At 41.8% G+C, this 20,483-nt stretch overlaps 1 protein-coding gene across 24 annotated transcripts in view; it reads right to left on the bottom strand.

Moving 5' to 3' along the window:
* The window catches only part of celf4 (CUGBP, Elav-like family member 4), a 1,375,410-nt gene that overhangs the window by 350,091 nt on the left and 1,004,836 nt on the right, over positions 1 to 20,483 (bottom strand). For all 24 annotated transcript variants that reach the window (XM_068049595.1, XM_068050160.1, XM_068049749.1 and 21 more), the window contains one exon: positions 13,584 to 13,663. In XM_068049595.1, the coding sequence (XP_067905696.1) occupies positions 13,584 to 13,663 (80 nt within the window). The remainder of the gene's footprint in view (positions 1 to 13,583; positions 13,664 to 20,483) is intronic.

The raw sequence follows: 20,483 nt of genomic DNA, 5'->3' as shown, positions 1-20,483 counted from the left end.
CATGTTCCTGTGAAAATGAGGGATAGAAATGGCAAGATTAGGGAACCATGGATGACAGGTGAAATTGTGAGACTAGCTAAGAGGAAAAAGGAAGCATACATAAGGTCAAGGCAGCTGAAGAAAGATGAAGCTTTGAAAGAATATTGGGATTGTAGGCGCAATCTGAAACGAGGAATTAAGAGGGCTAAAAGGGGTCATGAAATATCTTTAGCAAACAGGGTTAAGGAAAATCCCAAAGCCTTTTATTCATATATAAGGAGCAAGAGGGTAACTAGAGAAAGGATTGGCCCACTCAAGGACAAAGGAGGAAAGTTATGCGTGGAGTCAGAGAAAATGGGTGAGATTCTAAATGAGTACTTTGCATCGGTATTCACCGAGGAGAGGCACAGGACGGATGTTGAGGTTAGGGACAGATGTTTGATTACTCTAGGTCAAGTTGGCATAAGGAGGGAGGAAGTGTTGGGTATTCTAAAAGGCATTAAGGTGGACAAGTCCCCAGGTCCGGATGGGATCTATCCCAGGTTCCTGTGGGAAGCGAGAGAGGAAATAGTTGGGGCCTTAACAGATATCTTTGCAACATCCTTAAACACGGGTGAGGTCCCGGAGGACTGGAGAATTGCTAATGTTGTCCCCTTGTCTAAGAAAGGTAGCAGGGATAATCCAGGTAATTATAGACCGGTGAGCCTGACGTCAGTGGTAGGGAAGCAGCTGGAGAAGATACTGAGGGATAGAATCTATTCCCATCTGGAAGAAAATGGGCTTATCAGTGATAGGCAACATGGTTTTGTGCAGGGAAGGTCATGTCTTACCAACTTAATAGAATTCTTTGAGGAAGTAACAAAGTTGATTGATGAGGGAAGGGCTGTAGATGTCGTATACATGGACTTCAGTAAGGCGTTTGATAAGGTTCCCCATGGTAGGCTGATGGAGAAAGTGAAGGCGCATGGGGTCCAAGGTGTACTAGCTAGATGGATAAAGAACTGGCTGGGCAACAGGAGACAGAGAGTAGCAGTGGAAGGGAGTTTCTCAAAATGGAGCCGTGTGACCAGTGGTGTTCCACAGGGATCCGTGCTGGGACCACTGTTGTTTGTGATATACATAAATGATTTGGAGGAAAGTATAGGTGGTCTGATTAGCAAGTTTGCAGACGACACTAAGATTGGTGGAGTAGCAGATACTGAAGGGGACTGTCAGAGAATACAGCAGAATATAGATAGACTGGAGAGTTGGGCAGAGAAATGGCAGATGGAGTTCAATCAGGGCAAATGCGAGGTGATGCATTTTGGAAGATCCAATTCAAGAGTGAACTATACAGTAAATGGAAAAGTCCTGGGGAAAATTGATGTACAGAGAGATTTGGGTGTGCAGGTCCATTGTTCCCTGAAGGTGGCAACGCAGGTCAATAGAGTGGTCAAGAAGGCATACGGCATGCTTTCCTTCATCGGACGGGGTATTGAGTACAAGAGTTGGCAGGTCATGTTACAGTTGTATAGGACTTTGGTTCGGCCACATTTGGAATACTGCGTGCAGTTCTGGTCGCCACATTACCAAAAGGATGTGGATGCTTTGGAGAGGGTGCAGAGGAGGTTCACCAGGATGTTACCTGGTATGGAGGGCGCTAGCTATGAAGAGAGGTTGAGTAGATTAGGATTATTTTCATTAGAAAGACGGAGGTTGAGGGGGGACCTGATTGAGGTGTACAAAATCATGAGAGGTATAGAGAGGGTGGATAGCAAGAAGCTTTTTCCCAGAGTGGGGGATTCAATTACAAGGGGACACGAGTTCAAAGTTAAAGGGGAAATGTTTAGGGGGGATATGCGTGGAAAGTTCTTTACGCAGAGGGTGGTGGGTGCATGGAACGCATTGCCAGCGGAGGTGGTAGACGCGGGCACGATAGCGTCTTTTAAGATGTATCTAGACAGATACATGAATGGGCAGGAAGTAAAGAGATACAGACCCTTAGAAAATAGGCGACAGATTTAGTTAGAGGATTTGGATCGGCGCAGGCTTGGAGGGCCGAAGGGCCTGTTCCTGTGCTGTAATTTTCTTTGTTCTTTGTTCTGCTGTTGCCTTCTTTGGCCACTTCCATCCACACATGCTTGGTTGGAGAGGTTATCCTTTTCCTTTCTTCATTGGGAAAGATTACCTCACAGCAACCCCTCAGAGTTCACAACAGAACCTCAAGGTAAGATGGGGCAGCCAAAGGGATGGCATTTCACCAATGGATTTCAGTAGAGAGGACTAGACTTTACCAGAGCTGCAAAACTTAATGGCCCCATTTGTGATCGTCCAAAGTCATAGTCCCCTCAACTACAGAGTGAAATTCTAGCATAGCAGCTTTCAAAACTCTCATTATAATCTTGTATTCTTTGTCTTCTTTCCTCAGCTATTTCTTACTGAGACTTGAGGGAAAATCACAATACAGTTCTGCTGGAATGAAAAGAGCAGGGAAGAATGACCTGGTGAATGATTGGCCAAAGGTCACACTTCCTGATGTCTCCCCTGTATATCTGCTCCACACAGAGTTTCTTATATAAAGGACTATAGCTCTTCATGGGAAAGCATTGCCACATTAAAGGTGAGTATGTATCAGTGTTACTGCAGAGGGATGTCTAAGGTGAGTACTTGTCAGTGATGGTATTGAAGCACCTCTATAAGTGACTACCTATTACTGGTGGCATAAAGGAAGATCTATGGGTGATTTACTTGTCACTGATGACGGAAAGGAAGTCTACAGGAGAGCAACCATCTGTGTTGGTATAGGGAAACTCTGTGGGGGGAATTTTGCCAGGCCATTCATTGGAGGCAGGTTTGGTGGCAGGGGGTGGGGTGTGGGGGTAGTTGGCGGCAGCCAGGAAAATGGGGAGTAAATTCAGCCAGTAACCCGACATCTTTTTGCCTCCCTCTGGATTTCTCAGGGGCGGGTTGCCAGTGAGTTTGAGAATCGGGCGGCACAGTGGCGCAGTGGTTAGCACCGCAGCCTCACAGCTCCAGGGACCCGGGTTCGATTCCGGGTACTGCCTGTGTGGAGTTTGCAAGTTCTCCCTGTGTCTGCATGGGTTTTCTCCGGGCGCTCCGGTTTCCTCCCACAAGCCAAAAGACTTGCAGGTTGATAGGTAAATTGGCCATTATAAATTGTCACTAGTATAGGTAGGTGGTAGGGAAATTTAGGGACAGGTTTGGTAGGAATATGGGATTAGTGTAGGATTAGTATAAATGGGTGGTTGATGTTCGGCACAGACTCGGTGGGCCGAAGGGCCTGTTTCAGTGCTGTATCTCTAATCTAATCTAATCTAATCCCAGTGAATGAAATGTGCAACTAAATAAGACAATTAAGAAGCCAATAAATATCAATTCTATGAGTCTTTCCGATCGGTGCACAGCTCACACGCTGTGTCAGCAGCACTGCAAGGTAAGGAAAGTGATGGCACTGCAGTCACTGAGGGCTCAACCTGCTACCATTGCAGCACAGAATCACAGAACTGTTACAGCACAGAAAAGGCCATTTGGCCCATGGTGTCTGCACAAGATCTCCGAATGAGCAATTCACCTAATGCCATTTCCCTGCCTTCTTCCAGTAACCCTGAACATACTTCCTTTTCAGATAACTGTCTACCCCTTTTGAATGCCGCATTTGAACCTGCCTGCACCACAGTCTCAGGCAGTGCATTCCAGACCTGAACCACTCACTGCTTAAAAAAGCTTTTCCTCATGTTACTTTTGCTTCTTTTGCCTAGAAAGGGCGAAACCAGCATTCAATGTGCCAACCATAGTGTAAGGCTAGTGCTGACAGGAGCAGCTCCTTGAAGCGAGTGCTTTGGATAGTTTGCAGCAAGAGGAACTTAGTTTCATTCCATTGAGGCCAGTTGGAAAGATAAATAGCTGTATTGACCTTTAAGGCTGTGTCCTTACACAGGTACGTGGGTTCCACGTTCTCTGAGGCTGGCTGGCCTCCTTCTCCTGCCAGCTCTGGAAAGAGCACCTGGCCTCACAGTTTCCACGATGACATTAAGTGACAAAGCTGTGAATTGTGGGCCTGTCCTTGCCTTTCTGGCATGCTTCTTCCTCCTTCCTTTGCTTCTTCAAATTTGATATCCACAATGCACAGTTCTATCACTGTGTGTGCTGCTGATTCTCTTTTTTAAAAATTCATTCATGGGATGTGGGCGACGCTGGCCAGGCCAGCATTTATTACCCATCCCTAATTGCCCTTGAGAAGGTGGTGGTGAGCTGCCTTCTTGAACCGCTGCAGTCCATTTGGGGTAGGTACACCCAAAGTGCTGTTAGGAAGGGAGTTCCAGGATTTTGACCCAGCGACAGTGAAGGAATGGCGATATAGTTCCAAGTCAGGATGGTGTGTGACTTGGAGGGGAACTTGCAGGTGGTGGTATTTGCATGTATTTGCTGCCCTTGTCCTTCTAGTTGGTAGAATTCGCTGGTTTGGAAGGTGCAGTCTAAGGAGCCTTGGTGCATTGCTGCAGTGCATCTTGTAGATGGGACACACTGCTGCCACTGTGCGTTGGTGGTAGAGGGAGTGAATGTTTGTAGATGGGGTCCCAATCAAGCGGGCTGCTTTGTCCTGGATGGTGTCGAGCTTCTTGAGTGTTGTTGGAGCTGCACCCATCCAGGCAAGTGGAGAGTATTCCATCACACTCCTGACTTGTGCCTTGTAGATGGTGGACAGGCTTTGGGGAGTCAGGAGGTGAGTTACTCGCCTCAGGATTCCGAGCCTCTGACCTGCTCTTGTAGCCACGGTATTGATATGGTTACTCCAGTTCAGTTTCTGGTCAATGGTAGCCCCTGGGATGTTGATAGTGGGGGATTCAGCGATGGTAATGCTGTTGAATGTCAAGGCAAGATGGTTAGATTCTCTCTTGTTGGAGATGGTCATTGCCTGGCACTTGTGTGGCGCGAATGTTACTTGCCACTTATCAGCCCAAGCCTGGATATTGTCCAGGTCTTGCTGCATTTCTACGCGGACTGCTTCAGTATCTGAGGAGTCACAAATAGTGCTGAACATTGTGCAATCATCAGTGAACATCCCCACTTCTGACCTTATGATTGAAGGAAGGTCATTGATGAAGCAGCTGAAGATGGTTGGGCCTAGGACACTACCCTGAGGAACTCCTGCAGTGATGTCCTGGGGCTCAGATGATTGACCTCCAACAACCACAACCATCTTCCTTTGCGCTAGGTATGACTCCAGCCTGCGGAGGGTTTTCCCCCTGATTCCCATTGACCTCAGTTTTGCTGGGGCTCCTTGATGCCATACTTGGTCAAATGCTGCCTTGATGTCAAGGGCAGTCACTCTCACCTCACCTCTTGAGTTCAGCTCTTTTAAATAATCAGCCCTCATTCAGGATTCTGACTGATCCACCCGCCCACTGCACCTAATTTGATGTCATTGGAGGCGCCCTCATAATTGGCTGGATGCTGCAAACCTCACTTGGAAGGCCCACTACTAGCAGGGTCAGTTTGCCGACCTGGATATGGTTCCAATGCTTCGTCAAAGACTAAGTCCATAAGATTTTGCCCTATGGTTGTGCACCTATGAGATGATACAGGAGACTTTAACAGGTGAGTACCTATCAATGGTACAAGGGAACCTTTTAAGGCTTAAATATCTGTCAGTCATGGTATAAAAGGAGTAAATAGGACATTACATATACCTGATGACATAAGAGGAATGACATGAGCAAGTATCTATCTGTCTCGTCTTTTCTTTCTGTCTGTCTATCCATCTTTCATGATAGAGTATGGGTATGTAGATTTCTATCAGTGGTGGTAAAATGCTGTGGATGGTATGATGGGCCTGGAGAAACTCTGAGCAGCAGTGGTGCCAACACTATAAACAGAATCTTTATGATAATGTACCTAGCAGTATGAAACTGAGGGACCTTTTACAGTCAGTACTTTTCCCCTTGAAGTGATTTTGCCAATCATGATTCACAATGTAACATCTAACATTAAATAAATGAAGTATCGCTTTCCAGCAAAAGATGTGAGCTAATGCCAACATAAGGAGCTGTGAACATATAACAGGGTCATATGCAAACAGTTAATAACAATGGTAATATGTGCTTTACTGTTTAGGATTCTGTTTGTGAAGTGTTATGTGGCATTGGGTTCCAATTACATTCATTATCGTAAAATTATCTTCTGAGAATTTCATGGAAATTTAATTCTACTTGTACAAATATTTTAATTACTTTCAAAAAGAATACTGTGTTTCAGCAGGTTTATCACTGATGCTACATGCTTTGCATTGTTCCTTGCTTTTGTGTCAAATTAATTGTGATGTTGCTTTGTGCTTCAGTAAAATAGGGTGTGTGAATTCTGAGAACCCTGTGATATTTATTATGTAGATTTGTGTTGTGTTCCCATTTCTCTCTATTATAAAAATAAGAATAATTTCAAGAAATTTTAAAGAAAAATGCAAAACAAAAAGAAGTAAATATTTCCTTTTGTTGGCTTTTCTGCTCTTGGATCTGTACCCAAGTGATAAGGCTGTGATGTTGCACATTTTCTGGCTGCTGATGCTGCCCCCACACAGTTCAACTTGCTTTTACCAACGTATATAGTCAATGTGAAATGCAACAGACTTGAAACACAACACATTTGAAACTACCAAATAATGACAGAATGGATCAGAATCAGCATGACTGAGGGCATATAAGCCTATAAATGCTTATCCTTCGCATGTCAATTCTGAGTTTATGCATTCTTGGTATGAAGTCATCAAGCAATAGCAGCAATCTTCCATTTCACTATTTAGAGTCATAGAGTTATACAGCACAGAAACAGGCCCTTCGGCCCATTGTGTCTGTGCTGGCCATCAAGCTCCTAACTATTCTGATCCTATTTTCAAGCACTTGGCCCGTAGCCTTGTATGCTATGGCGTTTCAAGTGCTCATCTAAATACTTCTTAAATGTTGTGAGGGTTGCTGCCTGTACCACCTCTTCAGGCAGTGTGTTCCAGATTCCAACCACCCTCTGAGTGAAACATTTTTTCCTCAAATCCCCTCTAAACTTCCTGCCCCTTACATTAAATCTATGCCCCCTGGTTATTGACCCTCCACTAAGGGAAAAAGTTTCTTCCTATCTAACCTATCAATGCCCCTCATAATTTTGTATACCTCTATCATGTCTCCCCTCAGTCTTCTCTGCTCTCAGGAAAATAACCCTAGCCTCTTCAGTCTCTCTTCATAGCTGAAATACTCCAACCCAGGCAACATCCTGGTTTAGCCTTTTGAAACTGTTCAGAATTTTGAAACCTCTAATCGATCACTTTTTAATCTTCTGTTAGAATCTTACTATTACTTATCATTCATTTCACTGTTCGCTTCCCCAAAATCTATCATTTCACGTTTCTCTGCATTAAACAGTATCTGACACCTACCTGCTCACTCTTTTAACCTGTGCACATCTGACATCCTTTATCATCTCCACAGTTTATGTCTTATAGTTTGGTATCAATTTCTAGGCCAGTGCTTCATATAAAACACAGAAGTGGAAAAACATTTCTATTTTAAAATTCAGATTATTGATGTCTGATTTACATTTTAGGTATTACAGCATTGCCTGATTCAAAACTATTTTGGGGGGAATCTTACAATGATTCCCAGTAATTTGATTTGGGTGACATTAATCCCTGCATTAGTTGATGGATTAAAATGTATTCTTATGTCAACGGTGCCACAAAATGCTCTTGGGTTGGTGCCTGCAGCACAACTTGCGTAAGATGTCGCCATGTAGTATTAGGCCAGATTTGTTCTATAAAGTACTGTTCACTCACTCTCAGGATTTAATGGCAGTGTAAGCCTTGTTGAGCACTCAATCATACCATGGCATTGGGTGTGAGTTGACATCACAACAATTTGTATTGGGGATTTGAATCTAACATTTTCCCTCCCAGTGAGATGATAAGAGACTCGTCACTACCACTTTTCTCCTTGTTTTAAACCGCAGCTGGGGTTCATGCTGAAAGGATGAGTTGAATTTATAGAGTTGAACTGAAGGTCATTCTTTCAATAAAGCTATCAAATACAGAACACTTGATTTATCGAAAGTTATGAGTCCATGTATATATTGGGCTGCTTGCAAATTTCACCCATTAACACCTCCAGGTTTTAACCTATTTAATCACTCATTTACAAAATTATTTTTGCATTTTATTCTATGATGGTGCATTCATGCTTTGGGTCAATTGTGACTATATAAATCTCTTGCAACCAATGTGTTGGCAATAGAAAAACTGATACCTATTACTGATCATATCAACTTTCCATTTATAATCATGCTGACTGTGACAGATCTAGCTTAAACATCACCAATTTAGGTCAGCCTATTTTAATAGGTTATTTAAGGGTTATACTATCACTTTTGGCATTGATGCAAAGCAATTTGGAATACGCATCAATGCAACAATGATAGCACAACTCTGGAGTCAGAATACAATTTCTCTTGATCGCAGTAAGGCCTCATTCTGGTCAGATTTCCATCTGGTACACTATAGCCACAGTTGGTTGTGAAGCTAAATTTACAAAGCTCCCAAGTGGAAATTTCTTAAACATAACTTTAATTTTAGGAGAGAGTTTATGCTCCCCCCCATAATTTAACCAATTGGCAAAGATACGCTGCATGTATGCCGCAACCAAATTCCCAAATTATACCATTGTTATTGCATTGATTTATTGCTTTATATCAATATCAAAAGTGAGAGAATAAATGGTTCAGAATTAGCCTATTAAGACAGACATTTTGCATGCATGTGGCAGAGTTCCATTCTTGCTGGTCAAAAAGTGACACAATAGCCAGAGTTTTACGGTGGGCGGAGGGCCCCGTCCACCAGCCGAAAAGTTGGTGGCGAGCCCCCCTCTACTGGTCCTGTGGATCCAGATTGGATTTTACACTCCCCAGGCAGGAGGTCCCGCCTAATGGAGCTGCCAGCCAACCAGCTTCAGGATGAAGATGAAGGACGGCCCCGGAAAAAAGGTAAGTGTTTAGGATCTCGCTGGGGACAACTGGTCAGGCCCCGACACGGCAAGGTGGTTGGTTGATGGGGGGGGGGGGGGGGGGGGGGTGGGTGCGGGTGGCAAGGGACATTGGGGCCAGTTGGGGCTTCGGGGGAGTGCCCCACCATGGGGCAAAGGGTGCCTGATCAGGAGGGACCCCTCCAGCCCGCAAGAAGGCTGCCTAGTTTCATCAGGCGGGCTTTCTGAGGCCTCAGCTGCCCACCTGCCAAGCATAAAATAACCATGCCGGTGGGCAGAGGCCCTTAAGTGGCAGTTAATTGGCCACTTAAGGGCCTTGATTGGCCTGTGGCAGGCGGGTAATTTCTAACCGCCACCACCCGGTAAAAATTGGCAGTGTAGATGGGAGCAGGTTGAGAAGGGCCCCCCAGGCCACCCACTCCATTTTACGCACCCCCCCCACCCCCCGCTACTAGCCCGCTCTTTTGTGGGGGCAGGGGGGCATAAAATTCCTGCCAATAACGTGCAGTATAGCTCAGGTCTGCCAGTTCCGTATTGCATGCTACAGGTATCTAGAGTGGCACATGCGGTAAATCAGTATGAAAGAGTTTTATTGATATTAAGATCAAACAATGCAGCAGTGATGACATAGGATCCTAAAATGGTTTACAATTCAGTACAACACATTCTAATGATCATACTGATGTGAATATATTTTATTTAGAATGTTATTTTTCATATTTAGAATGCTTTTCTTCTCAATCAGAATGTAAATTCTGAACAAGAGGAAAATATTACTATTTATGAGAGTGGTCGCACAGAGTGGTCATAAACAGAGTGCATCATGAACTGATGTACATAGGCAGCGTATTTGGTGAGAGTAGAAATTCTGTGCACAGGGGGAAGAAGGTGCGGTTTTGCCTCCAATGCTTGTAATGATTTGTGTAAACTCATACCTGGAGTACTACAAGCAGTTCTGGGCACCATACCTTAGGAAGGATGCAATGGCCTTGGAGAGAGTACAACTTAGATTTACAGGAATGACACCTGAACTCCAAGGCTTAAATTGCAAGGAGAGATTACTCAAATTAGGGTTGTATTCCCTGGAATCTAAAGGTTAAGAGGTGGTTTAATCAAAGTTTTCAAGATATTAAGTGGAACAAGTAGCTTAGATAGAAAGAAACTATTGTTACTGATTGGGAAGTCTAGGACTAGAGGGCATAGTTTAAAAATTAGAGATAGACTTTGCAGGAGTGGAATTAGGAAACACTTCTACACAAAAACAATGGTAGGAATTTGGAACTCCTGCAAATGCTGCAAATGACAATTGATGCTGGATCAATTTTAATTTAAATCTGAAGTCAATTTATTTTTGTTAACCAAAGGTATTAAGGGATATAGGGTGAAGGTGGATTTGTGGAGTTAGATTGCAGATCAGCCATGATCTCATTCAATGGCAGAACAGGCTAAAAGGGTGAAATAGCCTACTTTTGCTCCTATGTTCCTGAAGTATGTACTGCTAAATGTACCACATGTGCTATTGTATTAAATGAAGGAGGGAAGAAATTAGTTCAGGTTAAATCAGCATATGCCACTTTAAGAGTTAAAGCCATAAGAAAGAAACATAACGTAACTTGAACTTCCAACAGGTTACTCACAAACAATTTTCCTTCTAAAATCGCCTATAGTCCTATACTGTTGAGATGATAAAGTATGTTACTGTTAGATCATCTTTATTAAATCTAGCCTGTCATGAGGTTCAACACTCCGGTGAATCAATCAGAATGTTCAAAGAGATGTGGGATATGGTTTCAAACTTCTAACTTTTTAAACTCAAAACCTTGATGTTTCAGATGCTTTTCTTCATCTATTCTCAGGAGGTAGCCATTGATTGAATGCTGGGCTTCGCTTCTTTTCAAAGTTTGTTGACTTTCTTGGTTGTGGTGGCAGTACTCAAGCTCTAGAATAGTAATGGCATGGCAATATGCCAGCAAATGTGTCCAGCATTTTAGGTTTTGTGTTCTTTTCATCACACAGAACTACCATGGATTAGTGATTTTAATAGCCAAGGTCCATTGTACAGGCTATCACCAAGAATGAAAAGAGTACAAGAAAAGATAAGCTGAGAAGCAGCAGATAGATGACACCAAAATTCGACCTTAAAAACCTATAGGAAGCCATTCCCAACTTCTCCATTTGGGCAGTAACCGGATGAATGTTGGGCAGGTCTTACAAAGGGCAGATGATGCGTTGCACCAGGTGGGCAAAGTAAAAATAATCCTGATGGATGTATGAGGAAACAGGAAAAAAATAAGTTAGATTAGGATACAGTCTAATGACACTTCATTTCAATGCAATAAGGACACAGGAAAAGGAAAAATATGCCATGGTGTGTTTGAAGATTATGAGGAAGACTGCAAAGTTCAGAAGAGCAATGACCAAAGTGCTTGAAAGACTGAACTCAATAAATCTGGTCATTTGTAGGACAGCACTAGAAAAAAATACATTGAAAACTACTGGGTTGCTGTGAAAACTAATTTTACTGAGAGAGGAGAACCTGCACCCCATACCCAGTCTAGCCTACACTCAATTCTAGATCAACCTACACAGTTGGCTCTTAATACCCTAGAAAGCCATTCAGCAATACAAACAGTCTAAGCAGTCCTGCCAGCACCTTCTCCTGGCCGTTAGGGATGGGTAATAAATGAGGCTTTGCCGGCATCAGCCATATCCTGAGAACAAGTTTAAAAGACAGTCATGATCGAGAGGGTGAGAAAGTGAAACAAACAAGGAAGGTTACAAGAAAAAAATCGCACATGGAGCACAGAGTCCACCATGGTTTAAACCATAAATGTGGGAATGAGAATGGTTGGATTAACTTGCTATTTTTGGGTTGTAGAAATATTACATTCTCCCTAACGACCGACTGACATTTGTCATGGCCTCACAGTATTTTTCACACAATATTTTAAAACAGCCTAGAATCCTTTGATCTTTACTTTTCAATACACTAGTAAGAAATTTGTAATTCAATTTTAAACTGACCTGTACATGTGAGTTTGATTGAGATGTAGTTCAATGTCCAACAACAAACTGCAGCTTTAAGGTACAAGGGTAGCAAAGATGAACAAAATTCTGCAACGGGCAAGAACACTGTCTTTTATCTTGGAGACTTGGGTTTGAATTAAACCTAGCATGTTGGAATGAAAATCTCCTCTGTCCCCTGGCCGTAAGGGCCCTAAATGAAATCTGTCTGAGTAGTTTCCCAGTGGCTGTAAGACAAGCACACAAAACTGACCATAATTTGAATAAAATACTGCAGACTCTGGAAATCTGAAATTAAAACAGAAATGCTAGAAATACTCAGCATCTCAGGCAGCATCTGTGGAGAGAGAAACAGCATTAACAGGGGGAAATTTTAACCCCAGAAAACAGGCAGGTTTGGGTCAGATGGTAGGTTAAAGTGTTAAAAGTCTGAACCCTGACCCCAACCCACCCCCCAGTTTTAATGGAGGTGGGATGGGGTGGGGGGTTGGTGGACAACCAACCCGCTCCCAGCAGGCAGGTTAGCAATTTAAATATTATAATAAGGCTGGCAGCCTCATATTGATCCACGATTTCAATTTAACTCTGGCCGACCAGGTTTCCTGGGAAACTCAGCAGCTAAAGGCAGGATCCAGGAGGTAAAAACATATTCACTTGGCAAACTTTCCACTTAATTTTGTGGGCATTGGCAGATTAATACATGTTGCCATAGAATCAGAACACATTCTGACTCTCACACCTGTCACCATAGGTGTAAAATGTCAGCAATTTTTAAACAGAAACAAACCCACTCCAGAATTGCCTTCTCATCGCCCAAGGACAGGCGAAGAAAACCCTGAAATGCTCATGTGAAGTTTACTAACTAAAAATAAAAGCAGCTGAGAACACATGCACTGTGCATGTTGACAGGATTGAAGACATTTTTTATGCTCATACAGAATGCTTTCAAAAATGTTTCCCATTATAAAATCAATTTACTTACTGAAAACAGAATATTTCAGAATGTATAGAAATTGAAAAATGTACTTTGTAAACTTATTCACTCTTCTCCTGGTACCAAAATCCTTTGTAACTGAATTCAGTGACTATAATTAATGCAATTTATAGTGAATGGCTAAACCTATATTACTTTCCTCATCTCTACTACTTAACAGAGCAGTACCAAATACCCATCATTACCATAGAGAAGAAGTGTAATCCCATGTGCACTTTATAGAAACTCCAAGTCCATCCCACTGGAGATGCCTTATGCTCATCATTGGCATCAATGGAAAGAAGGCAAGATGATTCAAGCACCTCGGAACTACCACAAAGCAATGTGAATTCTTGCTCTAGACAGACAAGGCCATTTAAGAAAGATGTTGCTATTCTCTTTAGGATGCAGTGCTGCTGGCAATGCAAATTCACATATAATTTTGATTGAACAAATGTGAAAATCCTCATGTGCTTGACGACACATCATTAGCAGTACTGTAGACTCTGTTTTTATGTTACTTTTAAATTGCTTTGGGACTTGTCAAATAATGTAAGAATTTAAAACAATTGAATCTCTCTGCTTGTACTTACTGGCATCGTCTGGCTACCGTGTAAGGCGTTGATGGCTGCCTGGGCCTCTGCATGTGCGGAAAATTTCACAAATGCACATCCTGTGGGGGGGAAGAAAAGGACAGGCTGCTGAACTGAGAAGATTGTAGCTGCATGGGATATACTGGAGACCCTTAACTCAACATAAGCATCACTCTTTGAAATTATGGTAGATTATCAGAGTTTTTCCGTTATCTATAATCAGTAATAGAAAATATAACAAGCAGAAATTAGTAAATTGATTGACCAGTGTTTATTGAGCCAATCACTATGGGTATGCAATATCACTGCACTCCATGTAAACATTTCATCAGCCCCGTCCAGTTCTGCTTTGCGGAGAAGCAGATACATTTCACTAACAAAATATAGCCTGAGATTAATTTTTAATATTTTATACATCAGATGAAACAATATAAATGCCAGCCAAAAACATGCAGCCCGAACAATCCAGGTTTCATTCAGTATCCTCTATACTTTTAAATAAGAATATGCACTATTTTTCCAGATGTAAATAAATATTATATTAATTGTTTCACCGATCAATAAAATGCTCAATAACCAATTATGTTGGCTGGCACACCTTCAACTCACAAGTTGTAGGATAATGCCACCACTCATCATAATTAACAATAGACAACAATTTAACAATAATTTGAGCCCTTTTTAAATTTTAGATCTCCTTTGCTGATATAGTTGAACACCACTGATTACAAAGCACAACATTAGGTTCATAGTAATTAACTGGATGGGTTAAGGCATTGAGTTGAGTGTTTAGGGTCCACATGGAATATCATTCATTGAGAGTTGGTACTTCATCTGGCTTCACTATTGTACTGTCAGTCAAACCTACACAGTGATTTGTCAGCATTTCATCTGATCGACCAATGCCATGCCAATCAGAAATGGGAAGTTGACATCTATATTGTGTGGATTTTTCTGATTATTCTCTGTTGACATCATTACAGTGCCCCCCCCCCCAAATAATTTTTAAATTATAAAACACTAACATTGCAAGAAACTATTCTTCCCAGGAATGTTTCCAAGTGTCCAGAAATTTATTTGAATAAATTAATAGTTTCCTAACACTTAATGCTGTTGACAGTTACTGTTCAAACTTGCTAACAAATGCACAAGAGGGACCGTTACAGTTCATTGGCACAGCTGCTAAAGCTTTGACTGTCATTAAGATTGCCTTGGCTCAGGAAGCAGTGTCTTTAGTAGGCTCTTTCAATGTTCAAGCGCTTGCACTCATATTTGTCGGCTATGCTAGCTGAAGGCAAGATATATCAATGAAGTCATGGTAAAGAAGTGGGGAGAAAATAGTGGGGGAGAGTCAATTAATATTGATTGCATGAATGGGGACATTGAATGAGGACAGGATTGGATGAATTTCTGCATAATTGAATAATTTGGTGACACCCACTATATATTTACACATTATATAAAAAAAACAGTGCTTTTAAGAGTGGCAAAGAGAAAAAAAGCTTCTGCTTGGAAGCTTTGTTGAGAAAGCTGGAGTTTGTGAGGAGGATTTCATGTCGATAATGTTTTTGATAGTTCTTAATTACAGCTTTTGTCCAACATAAGAAAACCATCTTTTTAAATTTACAACTTAAAGAAAAAGTTTCTGAAGCACAACCTTCTAAAACTGGCCTTACCTTAGTCATTAGTACATCTTCTGACAGTTTATATTGAGGCGTCAGATCCACTTCACTTTCTGCACAGTGAATATGTCATTTCAAAGATCCATCAAAATGACTAATAAGGTCTTCAATTATCCTAACCCATTCACATTAGGTATTAAAAGCAACTCATTACTACATCAAGCTCCATTAACGTCCATGAGCCTTTTGTAATGCCATCAAGATATATTTGCACAGTCAATTGGAAACACAGAAGAAACATTAACTGAACAGAGCATAGTGTGGTCAGTAAGTCTCACCAATCTTTATAAATGTCTTCTTAAATTAATGTGCATCAAAGGAGTTACGTGAGTGGCTACTGGGCCACTATAGGACACCTAACTATTTATTTTCAGGTCAGCTACTGATGCCTTTTACATTATTACGTAAGCAAAGAATAAGAGGTAAATGAAATGAGCTGCAATTCACTAACAGGCTTCAGATATCATAAACTGGTACTGTAGGCTAATCAGTAGGAACGCAATGTTATCCGATCCTTTGAGCTGCCTTGCTACCTGTTTTCTTTTCATTTCTATATTTTTTGTGATTTTTTGCAATTCCCTGAGGTAAGGGATATCAGTTCCAGAAATGTGTCCACCCACTCCCCTCCCCCCCCCCCCACCCACCCACTGCCAAACTCAATGCAAGGATTGAGTACGAAGCACTCCAAGATCATGCAAAACAGGACAAGATGTGGATACATTTTCCAGCCCAGCCAGGCTGATTTCATGGGCCAGAAGTATTACACTTCAGACAACCCTGTGGTGAAGGATAGAACTGGAGCCTTGACTTACACACTTATAAGCTTTTACTTACAGAAATACACATTACAAATACTCCAAACCTAACAACCCCACTTTCAATCTGTTCCTATTTAGAGAAACACAAGTGAATACCCAGTTAATACCCACCAGCTGCATATGATGAAACACAATTTTATCCAATTAACAAGAAGTGCTAATTAATTATCAAGGGAATAATATTAATTTCAAGACCTGTTTATACCAAAAATTGACAGGACCCAATAAATGTTATTGACTTCCCAAATCTCAGGCTTGAGATAAGAATGATCAGTATGGCTGGGTTCATTAGTAGAGGAAAGGATTTTAATTAACAGATTTTACTTCGGAAATAGTGTAGTTGGAGGCACCAAGAGTTTGAGTATAGGTCCAAATCTTATTTTTCTAGAAGGAAGTGAGCCTTCGGCTCATGCATACTTCATTCACTAGTTTAGTTGGGGGAAACTTGCTATATTACAGGATGAGAGCCAGATTTAGTGGTAAGAATTTCTTTCAGATGCATGTATAAGTTGGTCATAGCGAACATGAGGGTAGGATGCTCAAATTCATAGTGACTGTTTCACCAAATTGTACTCTATGCTGGAGTGGGTGGCATTTCCAAGAGAATCTGCAAGGGCACCCTTCCTTAAAGTCCTAAGCGCAGTTTTGCACTCCCTGAGGAGTAGAATATCTGATGTTGTGGAAAACTAAGGCTCTAAACATCAATTAGTTCTGTTTGGTTCTCCTTGCTGGGGATTGCCTGGTCAGGACCTTGAAGTAGGGCTTCCATGACCTCACAGCAGTTCTCCCTCCTTGCAGATAGTCAAACATACTTATGAAGTGCTAGCAGCACAGGCAGCAGGGGAGGTGGCATGAACGAAGAAGGTGCTTCTCAAAATGATTCATTATCCATGTCACCTTACTGCTCTACTCAAAGGACTCATGCAGAGCTGGAAAGCAAACAGATCTAAGCAGACACCAGAAAAACACAGGCAGTGCCTGCAGTTGCAGGTACATAATCTAATCTTGCAGAGGGAAGTAATGTGACATTCTTGTCCCAGGAAGCCACGGGAAAATCAAACTGTCAACCATACCACTTCTTTTTCATTATGGTAGCACTAGAATGATCACTAGTTTAATTAGTAAGTGACCCTTACCATACATTCTGCCTACGGAGAAGCAAAGACCCAAAGTCACATATAAAACACTAATATTTCATTAATAAATTGTGGCCATTTGTACTTGGATTTGGAGTCCTTTAGTGTCTTTTCTGATGAGCATACACAGGCAGTTTTCCTGTGATATTCCGAGGTAAGTATGCTTTGGTCTGTAAATACACCATTGTTGACTATTGCCTGTTCAATACCTGCCTCAAACTCCTTTTCTTTTACCGCATCTTTCAAATAACTCAAGAATAGCGAATTCTCCATGTTCAAAATAATAACTGGTAGCTACAAAATTTGGAAAAACGCTCCATAAGTAACTTGACAAAACAGCACTGAAACCAACACCTCAAACCAATCTACATATTTTCAGAGATTTTATTCAATAATGATTGCTGGCATCATCTCTCTCCTCAAAAAAACCCCATGACCCCTCCATCATTGCAAACTACTGCCCCATCTTCAACCTCCTTTTCCTCTCCAAAGTCCTTGATCGAATTGTCACTTCCCAAATCTATGCCTATGTTGCGCAGAACTCCATGCCTGAATCCCTTGAATCAGGTTTCTGTTCCCTACCACAGTATTGAAATGGCTCTTAACAAAGTCACAAATAACATACTGTGTGACTGTGACAAAGGTAAATTATCCCTCCTTCTTCTTCTCGACTTGTCTGCAGCTTTTGTCACGGTTGTCAACATCTTCCTTCTCCAATGCCTCTCCACTGTCATCCAGTTGGCTGGAACTGCTCATACCTGGTTCTTTTCTTATGTCTAGCCAGAGAATCACCTACAATGGCTTCTCTTCCCATTCCCACGCCATAATTTCTGGTGTCCCCAAGGATCTATCCTTGGCCCCTCCCACTTCTCATCAACATGCTCCCCCGCAGGGACATCATCTGCAAATACAATGTCAGTTTCCACATGTACACTGACAACACCCAGCTCTACCTTATCACTTACTATCTCGATCCCTCCACCATCTCTAAATTATCAGACTGCTTGCACGGATACTGGATGAGCAGAAATTTCCTTTAATTAAATATTGGGAAGACCACAACCATTGTCTTCGGTCCCCATTATAAACTCTGTTCCCTAGACACTGACTCCATCCCTCTCCCTGACAACTGTGTGAGGCTGAGTGAGACTGTTCACAACTTTAGTGCCATATTTGACATTGAGATAAGCTTCCAAACACAGATCTGGACCATCACTAAGACCACCTATTTCCATCTCTGTAACATCGCCCGACTCCACCTCTGCCTCAGTTCATCTGCTGCTGAAACCCTCATTCATGCCTTTGTTACGTCTCGACTTAACTATTCCAATGCACTTTATCTGGTCTCCCACATTCTACCCTCCATAAACTTTGTGGTCATCCAAAACTCTGCTGCTTGTATCTTAACTCGCACCAAGTCCCATTCACCCTTTAGTCCAATGTACACTGACCTACATTGGCTCCTGCTAAGCAGCAGCTCAATTTTAAAATTCTCATCCTTGTTTTCAATTCCTGCATGGTTCACCCCTCCCTATTTCTGTAAATGCCTGAGATATCTGCAGTCTTCTAATTCTGGCCTCTTGAGCATCCCTGATTTTAATCACTCCACCATTGGCCAATGCCCTAAGCTCTGGAATTCTCACCCTAAACCTCTCCATCTGTCTTCCTCTCTTTCCTCCTTTAGGATGCTCCTATAAACCTACCTCTTTGATCACGTTTTTAGTCATTTGCCTGAGTGGCCTGGATTTTGCAGTGGTAACTGTCAGTGAACTCACTCATTATTCCACTGAAACTGTCAGCAACTTTGGGAGGCCACAGATGTGGGGTGGTGGTGATGTGGTGGTATTGTCATTAGATTAGTAATCTAGAGCCCAGGCTGATGCTCTGGGAACATGAGTTCAAATCTCACCATGCCAGATGGCAAAATTTGAATTCAATTAATAAATCTGGAATAAAAATTTAGTCTAATGGTGACTAATTGTTGTAAAAACCCAACTGGTTCACTAATGCCCTTTAGGGCAAGAAATCTGCCCACAGCAATGTGGTTGTCTCTTTAAATGAAATGGCCAAGTGAGCCACTCAGTTCTAGGGCAATTGGGGATGGGCAATAAATGCTGGCCTGACCATAAATGAAGAAAAAAATGAGTAATTATTCTGGCTAAATGCCCTCACTGAGCCTGAAAAGCTAATTTTATATTGTTCTTTTATAATTTCTCCATTATGATTAAAAAGTTCTACATATTTTTTAAATAATACATTATTTTAAAGTTTGTCTTTATTTTAGCTTCTATCCTAATCCACCCATGTTTTGCTATCTGGAATTTTAAATTATAAGTGAAGGATAAAGTACTTTTAACTTCCTGGTTTGCTGTCTCTGAGAATACTTCAATGTGATTGGTCACTTACCCTGTTTGCTGGCAACACTGCTGCTGCATGCTTGGAGATCTGCTGAACTTGGCACCAGATGTAAACTGACATCAGGAAAGGGGAAATCCAAGCCACAGAGAACACTAGATCTTTGTGGGCAGCTACCTTTGATGTCAGCAGCAAGTACATTGCTTTGCAAAATCCGGGCAATATCTCTTTATGTAGCTCAGTGTCAAATTTTGCTTTATAATGCATTCTATTACATTCAAGGTGCTATATAAATGCAAATTGTTGTTCTAATAACAGTTGATCTACTTTTAAGTGTTGCTGTCAGTCCAGAACATGACTGGCCCCTAGACATTTTTTATGCGAAAGCTTAAGGCACACTTCATATCTGGCAAAAAGCACAGGAATTTGTGTGTGAGCTGCTAAGCATGTCATTAAAGTCCATTGTTTCCATGAATTTCTACAGGGCTTCTCTCATTCATTCACTCAAAATCTGGAGCAAGAGCTGTCAAAACACCAGGAAAATGGCGTAAATGCCACTTACAATTTTATGCGGTTTCCAAGGCTGTTCCACTGAATTTACAGCAGATGAACAGGAGAAACAGAAATACATCCCATAATGTTGAAATTAATGTCTCATCTGCTTTCAGCTAAAAGTCCTAAGGTCTGCCTTGAAGCCTAACTGGAAATTTCGAGTGATGGAGATCTGATGAGCTGGATCTCCATCTACTTTTCTGAGCCCCAGCACCTGTTCTTCTCCAGCGTAACCAGCCATGGTGATTGGAAAATTTCTCCATGGAGAGTGATGTTCTTCAACTCTGGACCAACGTCAGAGTAGTACACTTTCATGCATCAATGTAAATTTTTCCATTTCCACACGTACTGTCCTCA

This window comes from Heterodontus francisci, chromosome 1, assembly GCF_036365525.1.
Source record: "Heterodontus francisci isolate sHetFra1 chromosome 1, sHetFra1.hap1, whole genome shotgun sequence".
Classification (NCBI taxonomy): Eukaryota; Metazoa; Chordata; class Chondrichthyes; order Heterodontiformes; family Heterodontidae; genus Heterodontus; species Heterodontus francisci.
The sequence above is the reverse complement of the archived record's forward strand: the minus strand, read 5'-3'. Positions and strand labels throughout refer to the sequence as shown.